This window comes from Peromyscus maniculatus, chromosome 4 (assembly GCF_049852395.1).
Source record: "Peromyscus maniculatus bairdii isolate BWxNUB_F1_BW_parent chromosome 4, HU_Pman_BW_mat_3.1, whole genome shotgun sequence".
Lineage (NCBI taxonomy): Eukaryota > Metazoa > Chordata > Mammalia > Rodentia > Cricetidae > Peromyscus > Peromyscus maniculatus.
In genome coordinates, this window is record NC_134855.1 from 124,041,313 (window position 1) to 124,057,455 (window position 16,143).

Consider the following 16,143-nt stretch of genomic DNA (forward strand, 5'->3'; position numbering starts at 1 on the left):
CACACTCGGTACCCTTGGCTGGCCTGGAACTCACTGGTTTCCAGCTCATTTAGAGATCTGCTGGCTTCTGCCTCCCTAAAGCTGGGATTGAAGGCATGAGGCACCATTCTTTGCTTATCTGCTCTTTAATCACACAATTTAATAAAATCAGTATCAGAAACAAATATTTCCAGTCATTTCCCTCTCAGATTAAAATATTATGTAAATGAACACACCAGATTTCAAAGTCTTATTACCAAAAAAAGGTAACCTAATTTTTTTCTTTTTTGCTACAGATAACACATTGGAATGATATTTTAGATACAATAGGTATACACATTTTTCTTTTCTTTTCTTTTTTCCTTTTTTTGACTTTTTGAGACAGGGTTTCTTTATGTAGCCTTGGCTGTCCTGGAACTAGCTCTGTAGACCAGGCTGGCCTCTCCCTCACGAGTGCTGGGATTAAAGGTGTGCCCACCCCCCACTATTAATTTTTCTTTTTTTAGACAAAGTTTCTCTGTTTAGTCTTGGCTGTCTTGTAACTTGTTCTGTAGACCAGACTGGCCTTGAACTCAGAGATCCGCCTGTCTCTGCCTCCCGAGTGCTGGGATTAAAGACGAGAGCCACCACCACTCATTATACACCATTTTCATCTTTGTTTTTTATCATTTTAATGTGGTACCATAAAATTTAAGATCACATCCCTGGTTGATGCTGGTGGTTGAGAAATGAGGCCCTGAGCCATCCTTTTTGGGACTACTTCCTGGCTAATACTGTAAAGCATCTTCGTGGTTTTGAAGCTCGTTTTTTATGATTTGGCTTCCTGACCCCAGGTTCTTCCTCCTTGCTAGATGATTCTGCCTACTTTCTGGAAAAGGTCTGCAGGTTAGGAGCACCCAGGCAATTGCTGATTTCCGCCGCCAGAGAGAGCTGCGTCGCTATCCTTGTTGCCCGGCAACCTCTAGTCCGGAAGTACTTCTTTGTCCCGCCCCATGGCGGCCGCGCGCGCGAGCACTTCCGGCAGTGCGGGCGCGGGGTCGCGCTGAGCGGGCTTGGAAATCTGGCTGCGGCGCGATGACCACGCTCCGGGCCTTCACCTGCGACGACCTCTTCCGCTTCAACAACATGTGAGTGAGGCACAGGGCAGCCGCTCCCTTCGCAGCGCGGCCCGGGGTCAGCCCCGCGGGGCCGTGGGCCGGGTGGGCGCTGCGCGGGGGCGCTGGCCGGTGACCTTGGCCGAGGCTCGGCGTTCGGGGGGCGCCGGGGAGACGCCGAGCTGGGCTGGACACCCTGCGCCCGCTCCCCGACCCGGGCTCACAGCGGAGGGTGGGCCGGGAACCGGCGCCGTGCTGGTTAAATTGTATCCCAGTGAAGTAACCTTGCTGTGCTCCGGGCCCCTGCAGCAAGTTGTGGTTTGTGCTTGGTGGTTACTGTAGCTGAGCGCCCCAAAGCCGAGCGCTTTAAAATAATAATAATGATAAAAATAAAAAAAGGTGTCTCATTTTGTATTCCTGGCTTCCTGGAACTCACTGTTAGACCAGGCTGGCCTCGAACTCCCAGATCCTTCTGCCTCTGCCTTCCTAGTGCTGGGATTAGAGGAGTGTGCCACCACTATACTTGACTACATTTTTGTGTGTGTGTGTGTGGGGGGGGGGGGTCCACTGTGCCCAGGAAACCCCGGTGCTGTGGTCTCTATCAATCCAAGTTTAAAAGACATGTGATTTGCCGTTCTCCCTCTCTCGCTTTTTAAAAGAAAAAAATATATTAGTTTGGAAATTTATGTTCATTTAAAAAGCTAAACATTTCACCGTGACCTCCTGTGGACACATCACCTGCATTATTCGCTTGACGTAAGTTTCATCACTTATTGTATGTAGGACAGAGCAATGAGAACTACAGACCAGGTGGTTCAGGTTTCATTTGGGAAAGAACTCTGGGGTGAGATAACTGGATGAACCTTGATGAAGAAAATATGGTGAGGAGGAAGTTTGGGGGAAGGGCACAGGTGAGAAACCGGGAATGTAAAGCAAGGGTAGCAGGTGAAACTAGTTTTAGGTACCATGTTGAGAAGTTCAGATCCAGTCTTGTGCGATTTCTATTAGGCCCAGCCTGTGTTGAATCCTCATGGCATGTAACACCTCTGGCAAGCGCTCATGTAATAATAAGCCATTTAATCTTCACACATGCTGTCGTGTGCTGATGTCCTTCCTCAGTTTATGGGTAAAGGAAGGCATTGCACACGCACAGAGCCCTTACGAGGGAGTAGGTGGAGAAAGGAATCTTATCCTAGGAGATTCACCCTGGTGGTTGTTAAATTGGTCCCATGGAGCTAGAGAGAGATGGTTCCATAGTTAAAACACTGGCTGCTCTTTCAGAGGACAGGGGTTCACTGCACATGGAGGCTCACACCTGGCTGTAATACCCGTTCCAGAGCCTCTGATGTCCTTCCCTGGCTTCCATGGGCACCCCACACACATGTAGTGCACAGACACATATGCAGGCAAAATACCACACCTATTAGATGATGAAAACAGTTAATCCTGGCACTCAGGAGGCTAAGGCTGGAGGATCTCAAGTCTGAGGTTCTTTGGTATCTACGGGTGATTGCTTCTAGTTCCCACCAGACACCAAAATCCAGTGATGTGCACCCCCCTTATTACAGTGGTGTGGTATGCAAATAACCCAAGCACTTCCCATGTACTGTAAGTCACTATTAGGTTACTTATATAATGCAATGTACATGTTTTATAAATAGTCTCAATACTGTTGTTTAGGGAATATGATGGGGGGATCTATAAAGGTAGAGACACGTGGTGTTTAAGAATACTTCAATCTGAGTTCTGAGCCGGTGAGTACATGGTGATTGATTAGAGGAGGTAGAGCAGACAGGTAAGCCATTGAGGAGTCCTTGGCAGTGGCCTAGAAGGATGGGAGATGCTGTGTATATGATACAGTGCCTGAAGTATTCAGAATAGACAGGAGAATCAGTTTTGAATACTTAGGAGAAGACTGTGGTTTAATATGGGAATGGATAAAGTAGAAGAAAATGCACATGAACACTTTTTAAACATTAGATTTTAGCTCACCTGGCTTGGTAACGCCTCTTCTTGTTAATGCCAACAAAGGAGCCTACTTTTCTCATTTCTGATAATAGGCCGTGTTAGGAAACAGTGAGTCACGGGTTAGGTGGTGGAGAAGGGACTGAAAGAAGCAACCAGTGCAGATCATTTCACATATGTGCTGTTGCTGGAGACACAGCAGTGAGAAGAACAGAAATCACTTGGTGTCTATGGAATTTATATTTTAGAGAACAGGTAGCTGAATAATATATAACAATAGAGGTTTTATACACACACACACACACACACACACACACACATCTATATGTATGTATATATGCACACACAAGAAGCAGGGAATAGAAACTTTAGTGAGAAGGGATACAGCTTCTGGTATTGAAGGAAAAGGTCACTGAAAAGGGTGTCGGGGAATAAGATGGATCGTGGATACCTGGGCTGGGTATCTGTTTATCTGGGTAGGAGGTGGTAGCCTATGCAGCTGGAGTCTAGTCAGTGCTAAAGCCTAAGAGATAGGTCTGAGAGTGTAAAGGCCTGGATCTTGGAGTCTTCTCTGACAAGTGCACTGAGATGCTCAGTGGGTCAAAAGATTGGGTTTTAAGGATCAGCACTCTGAGGATAGTGACAGTTGGCCAGGAAGCTAGATGACAATGACATCAACGATGGAAGGAATGTTTTTAAAAAATGAAAACAAAACTCTACACTGTCCCCTCAGAGTGCCAAATGCTAGAGTAAGTGAGACTGATAGGCCAAACCAGGTGGGAGGAAATCTGGGGTGGGGTTCCAGAAGCCAGCTAACAAGAGGACTCCAAGTAGAGTGGTGGTGGCTGAGTGTGTGCCACATCTGTACATTCCTTTCAGGGAGAGGCAGACCTGCACATACAGGAGTAAGTGTGTGCCACATCTGTACACTCCTTTCAGGGAGAGGCAGACCTGCACATACAGGAGTGTGTGTGTGCCACATCTGTACACTCCTTTCAGAGAGAAGCAGACCTGCACATACAGGAGTGTGTGTGTGCCACATCTGTACACTCCTTTCAGGGAGAGGCAGACCTGCACATACAGGAGAGGAAGAGTTGAGGGAGGTGTCCTGAATGGTGAGGAGGGTGTGGTCAGTCACCTGTGTAATGGCAGAAGAGAAGCAGCATCGGGGTGCAGGTGCTTTTAGGTAGGTGGGTGAAGTCAGCCTTAGGCCTTTGGCAGTTTCCTTATGATTTATTGCATTTGTGTAGAAAGAGATGAGGAAGGGCAGCCTGTTGGAGAGTTGAGGTGAGCCAAAGATGTGAAGGAGTTAAGTGGAGGGTACCGACTCCACAGGGCAGGGCCACAGCACCCAGAGGTCCTCAGGATTAGTTCATGACTTCCGTCAAGTCAAAGCTGTTCTCTCTCACAGTGCTAAGAAGGAGGTTTTGTAGGCATCCAGTCTCTTCAATAGCAAGCATTACAAGCACTAGAGGAGTCAACTGTTTTTCTTTTCAGTCAGACACTGAAAAACTACAATGCCACTGTCACTTGTTTTTTGTTTACATCACTAGATTTCTTGGTAAAATTATTCATGTCAACATGTATTTACTTTTAAATGAAGAACTTAAAATTGGAAATATTTACATAGCCCGTATAGGTTAAGGTTTCTATTGCTGTAATAAACACAGACCACAGATATCCTGGGTCAGTCAACTGAGGGAAGCCGAGGCAGGAACCTGGAGGCAGGAAGTGAAGCAGAACCCATGTAGGAGTGCTGGTTGCCGCCACCTTCCCTGGCTTGCTCAGTTTGCTTTCTTAGACACACTAGAATGACCTGCCCAGGGATGGCACCACCCACAGTGGACTGGGCCCTCCCACATCAGCCATTCATTGGTCAAGAAAATGCCTCATAGACTTGTCTACAGACCAGTTTTGTGGAGGCACTTTCTCAAATGAGATTGCCTCTTCCCAGATGTCTAGGTTTAGATTGACAAAAAACCAACCAGTACACTTTATAAATAAATACACTATCTTTATAAATAAATTCACTCTGTCTTTATGGAACAGCACAGAAAACATCACATGGGGAAAGAGTGGGATACTTCACAGAAATCTGTAACAGATTTTACAAGGGATTCCATCTCTTGCTCCAACTGATCCTAACTGGCCAAGACAACAAACAGCATCACACATACCATTGTTTATCAGCCAATATCCAAACACTGTATTTGACCTTTGTGGAGGATATTCATTTTAGGGGACTGCTTCAACCTCTGTGTCTGCTGCTTCCTGCAAGTGATGCACATGCATTGTTCTCGGTCAGGGGCATGAAAGAGTATGTAACTTAAGGTTACAGCTATGTATTAGGTTCTAAAAATTGATTACATGGGTGATCCAAGGCAAGTAAGGTTGATTGTTACATTGTTCTTTTAAAGGCAGGTTAAACAAACAGGATGAGTATACATACAGTAGGCTAACAGTCAAGTGATTTCAAGTGTGTTAACAGCTCTGGCCCGGAGGTCTGGCAAAAGTTCCATTCTCTTAGGAAGTAAGAGATATTTTCATAATACTCCACTGGCACAGGTTTTGAAACCCAAAAGGTTGAGAATCGTTGGACTAGAGGAATGTCTACCTGATGTCCTTCAGAGTTCAAAGATTGACAAGAAAGGGAAATAGTTGAAATAGCTGCTTTTGAGCCTGGCAAAAGACTGACTAGGAAAGTGAAGGGTGAGAGATGGTTGGAGATGTTTTCAAGAATGCTCAGTTTGGGGTTGTGTGATGGGACATGTTGGGTAGTTGCCGCCAGCACCAGGGCTTGGTTAACAGGAGGAAGCAGGATGAAGTCCAGTGAAATTGGGTTGAAAGTGCACGGGGTCAGTGAGGATTTGTAGTAGTGGGGAAAAGTGAAGGTGGGAAGTACTCATTGAGAAGGGTAAAGTGTAAGGAAGGCCCAGAGGTAGGCGGGGTGGCGCAGTAGGGAGCAGGGGAGTTGACTGGCTGTACTAGGAGACACATGCCTAACTGGTCCTCATGTCTACAGAAGTACAAGAGTCGGTGGAGTTAGCTGTAATTCTGCTTGTAAAGAAGCAGTTCAATGAAAATGTACAGATCCCTTTATTGGGGCCACATGTGGCTACTGGGTCATTTAAATCATTTTCATTGGTTCTCAGGTTAGTTTCAGAGTTGTACAAGAAACACATTTTGTTTTTTGTTTGTTTGGGTTTTGAGACAGGGTGTAATCCTGGCTGTCCTGGAACTCTCTGTAGACCAGGCTGGCAGAGAGCCGCTTGTCTCTGTTCCCATGAGTGCTGGGGTTAAAGGTGTGTGCCACCACGCCCAGCCCATATTTTGTTTTGATTAACATAATCTCTGTAGTTTTCACAAGTTTACTTAAATTGAATTCAGGAATTCTTATTCTTGCCATTTCTTGTTTCTTTCAGTAACTTGGATCCACTTACAGAAACTGTATCCTTTTTTGAGAAAAAAGTAAAACTAAGGATTATTTATGAAGAAAAAGAAAATTGGAGAAACAGAAGGAAAAAACAGATGAGTACTGAAAAAGGTTGAAACATGTAGGTTTTGAACAGCATAAGCAACATTGGAAGTGATCACAAAAATGAGAGTGGAGTGGCCTTGGGCTTGCCCACACCCTGTTAACACAATGACTTTGTATGAATCAGGACTACCGTAGCTCTGCTGCTCCCCTTGGCCAGCCACAGTAAACCTGGCTGTACACAGCAGTAACACAACAGTGACTGGGGGCCTCCGTCTGCTGTGAACCAAGTCTAGAGGGGCGGGTAGCTCAGGTACACCTACTCCGTGATGTCTCCAGCAGCCATGCTCATGAGCACCTGGGTCTTTGAGTCTAGATAGCTTCCAGAACACACCTTTGTGTCTGTGTTTCTGGCTGTGCAGTCAGCAGAGGGGAGGTGATCTCTTTGGGAAGCACTACACAGCCTCTCTCACTGCCCAGTATCTGTCTCCTGATGTGTTGCTGAAGTGAATAAAGGATTCTGGTAATAGCAGTTTCTCTCATCTCAGTAGAAAATGAGCAAAAAGTGTGGTAAATAAATTAGGGTATTCTTGATTCCGCTGCAGTAAGATTGGTGGCTTACAACACAAACAGGATTTCTAGACCATGTTCCACTGACTACTGCTAGTAGGTTGGGGAATTAACTGGTAGCTTACAAGGGCAGAGGAGGCTAATGAAGATTTAACTCAGTCTCACCAGTCAAAAGACAAAGTACAATCATGTGAGCACCCAGTTTAATGTATCAGATCATCCAGAATTGTAAAAGGTTGTTTTTTTTTTTTTTTTTCCAAATGACCCAGGTGTCCCCTGGCAGAGGGAGGGGTATGTAAGCTGTGTTCCCATGCAAAGGAATGCTGTGCAGCAACACAGTTAACAAGTACAAGCACCAAGGGGCCACATCAGGAATGGTGTAGAAAAAGCAAAAAGGCTCAGAGTATTGAATGGTCTATCTAGGTTTTTGAAGAGTTGTATCACGAAAACTTCCATTGTATAGTAAAATAGGGGAAATAGTGGACTGCAAGTCAACTTACTTTGAACGTATAAGCCTTAGTGTTTATGTAGGGAGTGGGAATATTTATGGGAGATCTCTGGGTTTCTCCATCAAGCAGAAGAGAGATGGTTGTAGTGTCAGTTGCTGGATGGCAGGAAGACCAGCTGGCTTGCCCTGTTGAGTTCTGGAAGAAATGACTGCCCTTTAGAGGAGAGTTTGAAGACTAACCCTGAGGGGGTCTTTCTGGGAACTTCTTAGTAAAAGTGTATTATTAATAAGGTCGTCTTATTAATTGCACCAGGAAGCTGACACCAAGGTGAAGCAAACACAGTAGTGGATCATAGCAGTAAGGACCCCAGGTTGAAGAGTAACTATTCCCTTACCCTTGCCAAGCCATAGCGTCTCGCTCTGTCCCAGGCTGGCTTGAACTAGAGCTGCTTCTGCTGTCGTGCTGGGGTTACAGGCACAGGCCAGGCCAGTCAGGCATTTCCTTTCAACATAACTGATTCCTTAATACATTTAATAGTGGCACAGCAGCAGTCAAAGTAGAAACTAGCTATTGATTTTCCAGTGCAATCCAGGAAATAAAAATGTGCTGAGCAGCTATGTGCCAAGTAGTTGAGAGAATCTGAGAGAAACTCAATTTCCAGTCACAGGGTGGGCGGATTAAGAAGTGATCTCAGATGGTGAATGGCATACATAGCCTTAGGTAACAATCTGATCAGCATGGAGGCATACTGCGTATTAGATTCTGCTTTTTACTAGATGGTACCATATCCATGCTGCATTTCCAGGCAGTTTTGCTAAAGATTAGTGTTAATGTAAATATTCCATTTCATAGTATATTTAGAGAAATTACAATGTTCTAAGCAGATGATAAAATGACAATGCTTTTTCATGTGTGTGTGGAGAGTGTATGTAGATGCTAGAGGTTGATGTCAGCTGTCTTTCTTAATCACTCTCTACTTTATTTACACACCCTCCCCGAGTGCTGGCATTCCAAGCAGGTAGCCATGCCCATCCAGCTTTTATGTGGGAGATAGGTATCTGAGCTCCAGTCCTCACAACTATGCAGCAAGCACTTGATCTACCAAGCCACCTCTTCATTTTTTGTTTTGTTCCTCTACAGAGCCCTGGCTGTCCTGGAACTCACTATATAGACCAGGCTGGCTTCAGACTCAGAGATCCTAATGCCTCTCTCTGCCTCCTGAGTGCTGGGATTAAAGGCACACACTACCGTACCTGGCTATCTGATAATATATATTTTAAATGAACCCCCTCCTACACACACCCCAAAATATCCTGTAATGAAGAACCTTTTGCTGCTTATTACGCCTCATATTCCTTAACAGGTCTAGTATGGGATTCCTTTTTACTTACAGTACCTTGCCCACTGGCCAGAGTATTTCATCGTTGCAGAGGCACCTGGCGGAGAACTAATGGGTTATAGTAAGTACAGAACCACTAGTACTTTTTTTTGGGTGAGTAGAGATTTTAATACAGGTTTCAGTCTGCTTTACTCTATAGAATTTGAAGCAAACCGTGAAGGATGGGATTTTATGTTCTGATCACTTACCAACACTTTACCACATCTCTGTGTCCAGCCTTGTGCTAGGCCAAGAGCTCCAGCAGTGAACCTAACAAACATGATTTAAGTCTTTTTGGATCTTTCATTCCATGTTAGATTCCTATAGTTTGCTTGGTATATAATGCAGCGATTAAAGCATATGCACTTAACTAATTTCTAAAGAAAACTTGAAAGCCGGGCGTGGTGGCGCACGCCTTTAATCCCAGCACTCGGGAGGCAGAGCCAGGCGGATCTCTGTGAGTTCGAGGCCAGCCTGGGCTACCAAGTGAGCTCCAGGAAAGGCGCAAAGCTACACAGAGGAACCCTGTCTCGAAAAAACCAAAAAAAAAAAAAAAAGAAAAGAAAACTTGAGCTATGAATTGCTATGATTATATATACATTGTGAATGTAACTTCAAATGTAGCTTATTCAGACAAAAAGTATCCTTAGTTGTCTTTCTTGGTTTTTAGTTTATCATTTTTAAATATTTGAAGTCTGACTTTAGAAGTAAGTATAGAATATTTGCAAGTGGAGTTTCAAATCAAAGTATTAAAACTTTGGTACATTCTTATTATAAAAGATGAATGACAAACTGTAATTCTACATTTATGTGCAAACTAGTGGATTAATTACTGATGCAATTCTCTGTTGGCAGTTATGGGCAAAGCAGAAGGCTCAGTAGCTAGGGAAGAGTGGCATGGACACGTCACAGCTCTGTCTGTCGCCCCTGAATTCCGCCGTCTTGGTTTGGCTGCTAAACTCATGGAGTTACTAGAGGAGATTTCAGAAAGGTGAGAGCCATTTTTCAAATACACCTAGTGATTTATGAACCCTGTTTTGCTGTTGAATATCTGAAGGGTGTTTTCATCTTGTGAGTGTGTGGAACTGACTTAGTAATTTCATTTTCAGCTTGTAGTAGTTCCTACAGTTCTGTTAGATTCATAGTGGTATCGTTGCTGCTCCTTTGCTGTTGAGGAAAACTAACACAGTGTGACCGGCTGTGGACCTCTGATCTAGCTGACGGGTTGGAATCAAACATGACCAACCTTTCAAGGAAGGTCTTTGGTGATCTTGACACTATGGGAGATGTCTCTAGGCATATAAAGTAGTTGAGTTTTAAGTTCGTTTCTGTTCTAACAGCTAGTAGCCATTTATAGAAAAAGAAATAAAATGCTAAGTCCTTTATTTTTAACTATGGCCATCCACTAATGAAGGAGAAGTATACTATTGAGCACTGAATGACTTCTTAAACCTTGAAACACATGCAACATAGCCCATTTCCACTGGTTTTCATGTAAGTACTAGTTTAATCATAGCAAGTGTTAGAAGCCCATTTCATAAAAATTCTGTCATCAAAAGGAAATGTAGCAGTAATGGGTGTGTAGAATTTTGATGTTTTCCCTCAACATCTAAAATAGCCTGTGGCCAGAGCTAAGCACACCTGGCAACAGAATAGTTTTGCTGAAAAAGAAGGTTTTTTTTTTTTTTTTTTTTTGGGGGGGGGGGGTTTGAGACAGGGTTTCTCTGTGTAGTTTTGGTGCCTGTCCTGGATCTCGCTCTGTAGACCAGACTGGCCTCGAACTCAGAGATCCACCTGGCTCTGCCTCCCGAGTGCTGGGATTAAAGGTGTGTGCCACCACTGCCCGGCTTTTTTTTTTTTTTTTTTAAAGAACATATGCAGTGTTCTGCCTGCAAGCCAGAAGAGGCCGCCAGTTCTCATTACAGATGGCTGTGAGCCACCATGTGGTTACTGGGAATTGAACTCAGGACCTCTGTAAGAACAGCCAGTGCTCTTAACCTCTGAGCCATCTCTCCAGCCTTTGTGATGTTCTGAAAGTTCTCCCTGGACTGAATATTAGGAGGAAGATGGAACACACACATTTATTAATGACATTACTATATGATAGACAGGCAAAGAGGAAATGGGTTCTGATGAGCTGTAACCTTAGCATATGTATTTATGGATTTTATTAATAGGTCTTATATTCTGTCTGTTTAGGTAAGAAAATTACTAATCTGTCTTCCTTTTCAATTTCTGAGACTTCATTATTTTGTGTGAAGTATACACACATAAGCATTATATTCATGTCTTTTTGGATGCATGTTAAATCGTGTAGAAAATAATACTCATATAGGAGTAAAGAATAAAAATCAAGTTAAAAGAGAAAGTAAGTAGCAATGAATGACTAATGACTGCAGTGCCATGGGCTACAGATGCAGCTCAGTAGTCAAGTACAAGACCCTGGGCTCCATCCCCAGCAGTACCAAAAAGAAAAATAATACATATTCCGTTTATAGGACATATATGTAAGATTATAAAGATTGAAAATAAAATATTAAATTATCTTACAAAGTATAGCCAAAAGGCAGCTGATTTTTTCATACTGTAAGGGGCCACTGCATACAGATAAAGGACTTAGCTGGGAATCTGGCATGATGCAAGCCTGAGGGCCAGAGTTCAGATCCCCAGAACCTATGTGAAAAGCTCAACATGGTAATATACCTCTTGGCTCAGTTGCTCATAAGGTAAGATAGAAGTTAGAGACAAGAATCCCCAGAAGCCCAGTTGATGTACACAGTGGAGAACAGGCGAAGCAGGAAGACAAATCCATGGTGGTTCTCTGTCTGCCACACGTGCACCATGGCATGCTCACACTCAAAAGATTTTTCAAAATTTTAATCCACCAAGTGTAACAATGTTATACATCCTGGAAACTACAAAAAAATGGATAAATTGTTACGGAGAGCCGAACCTGCCTCTCTGTAAAAACTGTCAGGTGGCAGGAAGTCAAGTAGGGTACAGAACATAGGTCAGCAAACCTTTTCCAGGGCAGAGGGGGCAGACTGCAGCCACACAGATCTGTTACATAAATTTGCTATCTAGGCAAACAGTTTAAAAGCCATTCTTAGCATGAGGGTGGTACAAAAGGAAATAGTTTGCAAGTCAACCCTATCTTAAGAGTAGCTAGACTTTTTCTACAACAAAAGCCATGTCAGATTTCCAGGCCAGGAATCCTATCACGCAGGAGGATTGCTGTGAATCCAAGGCCAGTTTGGGCTATCCACAGTAAAAAGACTGGACAAAGTGTGTGTGTGTGTGTGTGTGTGTGTGTAGGGAGTCACTTAAAGTAAGGTCAGTTTTAGAAAAGCAAAACCAGTCTTTAGGCTAAGATACCCTTGCCAATGTAAGGACAGAGATCTGAGGAAATGTCACCAGCGTGCACAAGCTGCAGAAAAACTGCTGGTAGATAGCTTCAGAGTCAAAAGAATACACCAGGAGCCAAGGTGTTTGATTATTCATTAGCTATAGTGTAGATAACTAACTAGAAAATAGGTGAGGAGAGTATCTTAACCTGAAAAAAGTTTGTACAAAACCTTGTAGAGTGTTTGATGACAGTCTGCAGCCAGGGACAAAGGTCAGTCAGCCCCTCTTCAAAATAGACTGGAAATCCACATAGCAAAGGAAAGTAAGAAAAAATGGAAAAGGACTGAGAGGCAAGCATTCTATCTGCGACAGCAGTTTTGTTAAGTACTTAGAATTAATTAAAAACAATAGATTTTAATATACCAACAGTAAAACCTAGAAAGAGGTGAGGTGTCATTAAAATTGGCATCAAAGCATTAATATGCTTGAGAAAAATCTAAGCAAAACCATGTGAGAGTACTCTTAACATTTATAGTAGTGGACCGAGATGGAAAGAAAGTACTGTGAGTTTTGGGACCAGCCTTAAGGCCAAAGTAATTATAGCCAGAATCCTACTGGGGGCGGGGGTGTTAAGATATAAACAGGGGAAAAAGAAACAGCAACAAGCCGGGCGTTGGTGGCGCACGCCTTTAATCCCAGCACTCGGGAGGCAGAGGCAGGCGGATCTTTGTGAGTTCGAGGCCAGCCTGGGCTACCAAGTGAGTTCCAGGAAAGGCGCAAAGCTACACAGAGAAACCCTGTCTCGAAAAAACCAAAAAAAAAAAAAAAAAAAAAAAAAGAAACAGCAACAAAAATATGACAAAATACTCTTGAACAGTGGGTAGATTTGCCCTATCAGGTCAGGTCGAATGTGTAGTGTAGATTTGGTGCTGGAGCAGCTATGAATAAAGAAAGCGAATCTTGGCATACCTGAGGCTGCATTGTAGATCAGAATGGAAAGGTAGATTTTTTTTGGTAAAGATGATGAGACAAGTGGATGGGCAAAATGTCTCCCTGGTTACTTCTTTATTACATACACATTCTAGATTTATTAAAAACATGGATGTGGAGAGGAACTGAGTATAACATGGAAAGTGTCTCTATGACCTCAGTGTAGAGAACTTAAGCAGGCTGTAACCAGTGCTAGCCATACAGGGAAGGCTCATTACTCCACATTTAACTAAGTGGAGTAGCTTCGCTCACCCAAAGATAACCAACCTGAAAGTTTGCAGAAAACCCAAAACATTGTAGAATATTCAGCACACAAGGGAATATAGTGACTAGGAAAAAACAGAAAGGTCACTAAGTGCTGTACAAAAGGAGACGACTTAAGTGGTCAATAGGCATAATCATCTCAGTAGTTAATGTCACACCAAGATACCATGTCTGGCCAGGCGGTGGTGGTGCACACCTTTAATCCCAGCATTTGGGAGGTAGAGGCAGGTGGATCTCTGTGAGTTCGAGGCCGTCCTGAGCTACCGAGTGAGTTCCAGGAAAGGCACAAAGCTACACAGAGAAACTCTGTCTTGAAAAACCAAAAAAAAAGAAAGAAAGAAAAGAAAAAGAAACCATGTCTCATGTACTAGGCATGTACTTGGTACAAACAGGTTAGAATCTAATCAAGCTTACAGTGTACATACACCAGTAAGACAGCAATGATATCCCTAATAAGACATTGTATCAGGAGATGTTCAACAAAAGTATATCCATAACTAATAGAACAGCTATACTTGGGTCATTTGTTATAAAAGATGTCAGCTGCAAGGTTATCACCATTAGTCAATAATGATAATAATTTGATGTCATTTTGTAGCCTAGGCTGGCCTTGAGCCCACAGTTCTCTCAGCTCAGTCCCAACTGCTAGGATTACAGGCATGAGCCCTAATGCCTGTCACAAGTATTTTTAAAGATCTATGCCAGTTACTGCCTAGAGTTCTCAACAGTTTTAACATTTTCTCTCTCTTTTTTTTTTTTTTTTTTAAAGAAAAGGTGGATTTTTTGTTGATCTCTTCGTAAGAGTGTCCAATCAAGTTGCAGTCAACATGTACAAGCAGCTGGGTTATAGTGTCTACAGGACAGTCATCGAGTACTACTCAGCCAGCAACGGGGAGCCTGACGAGGATGCCTATGGTAAGCAAGCTCCATGCCATGGCAGTAACTTTCCAAGAGAAAGTCAAAATAGTTATTTCCCTCACGGGCCTAAATACTCATTTTAATAAATCCAAAAGAATCACGTTTATGAACTTAGTAATAGTTAACCACTGGTTGGTTAGTCTAAATTAATTTATATAAATGATCATTTTGTGGTAAAGAACGTTTCTATTGGTTGACTCGGAGGTGGGGTTTGGTTAGTACCTGCATACTTGCAGTTGGGAGTCTCCTAAGTACATACCACTTAGGTAGGATTGCAAGGAGGGCACAAAACCTGATGGGAACCTAACCCATACACTCCAGTTGATTCTAAAAGTTCGGTATTGGTTGCTTACATTAACCTTTGCTTCCTAACAGATATGAGGAAAGCACTTTCCAGAGACACCGAGAAGAAATCCATCATACCGTTACCTCATCCTGTGAGGCCTGAGGACATTGAATAACCATAGGCAGTGGTTCTTAGGCAGGCGTTCCAGACAAGTTTGTGGACATAATTATTTTCATAGGATGATCTTGGAGCTCTATTAGGAGGAAACTGATCATTTAGGTCTTAAAGACTTTATGAAAATACAGGCTATAAACTTCAAATCTCATCGTTCCAATGAGCAATAGCATACATGTTCAAACTGTTTGCCATAGTAAAATTCAATCAAGGCAGCTAAGTCAGAAGGACACGTTCCTCTCTCATGGTTGACAGTATGCAACAAACAGTACATGCCAAGGAAAGACTCCCTCCATCCTCCTAACTCCAGTGCCTGAGAACCACTGCTGCACATATATAAATATATATATATATTTTATTTTGTATTGAACTGTTAATTGAAGCTTTAAAAGCATATATGAAATGTATAAATCTGAGATGTATAGTAAAATACATTGTTGACTATGAATGTTTTCTGAAGTTTGTTGTCTTTTAATCATGATTATGGAGGGTTATTGTTTAGGATATGGTGCCTCTCTCTGTTTTGACTTTTATATAAAACATTTTTTAATGCACATCTGAAATCATCCCTGTCTGGCATACTTAAGCTTCCTTCTTACTGTGTGAAAGTCTTCCCAAATAACACCTTTCCTACTGCTGGTCCCAGATCGTTTCTGCTAACACTGGTCAATCCTGTCTTTGAATGTGAGTCTATAAAGGGGAAACAATCTAACTCCTAAAAGCCATGTAATTAGATCACAGGCATGTATTGAATTATTCCCGCAGTAAAGAACAACAACAACAACAAAAAAAAACCCAAAACCAAATACCCCATGTGAAATGACCATTAAAATGCATGTGTGTTAGCATTCTTTTTTCTTTGAGATAAGGTCTTGTTTCTGTTGCCCAGGCTGGCCTTGAACTTGCCTCCAGTAATCTTCCATCTTGCCCTCAAGTGGTAGCACCTGATTTAAAAGCATTTTCTTTAGAAAGGTCTTATTTTGGGATATTAAAGTTGGGGAGAATGAATTTGTTCTCCTGAGAGGAATAGCACTGCCTTAAGCCTTTCATACTGGCGCACATTTGTTACCTGTGAACTTGAAGAGCAAAGTCACTAATTTTTGTCTTAATGTATAAACAACATAAGCAGAACAGCTCTAGGAAGACTTCGTTATGGAACTAGCATTCTGATCTGCTTTCACCTCCATCTTGAATCTGCACCACTCAAAGGATAGTCAATGACAGATTTCCTTCCTGACTAGCAGACTTCAACTGAC

At 42.8% G+C, this 16,143-nt stretch overlaps 1 protein-coding gene across 1 annotated transcript; it reads left to right on the forward strand.

The window, feature by feature from the left end:
- Positions 1-836: 836 nt before the first annotated feature.
- Positions 837-15,335, forward strand: Naa20 (N-alpha-acetyltransferase 20, NatB catalytic subunit). Its single transcript, XM_006984476.4, has 6 exons — positions 837-1,106; positions 6,461-6,485; positions 8,902-8,992; positions 9,766-9,901; positions 14,279-14,424; positions 14,803-15,335. Exons 1-6 carry the CDS (start codon positions 1,054-1,056, stop codon positions 14,886-14,888), a joined length of 537 nt encoding a protein of 178 aa, XP_006984538.1. The 5' UTR covers positions 837-1,053; the 3' UTR covers positions 14,889-15,335.
- The last annotated feature ends 808 nt before the right edge of the window (positions 15,336-16,143 follow it).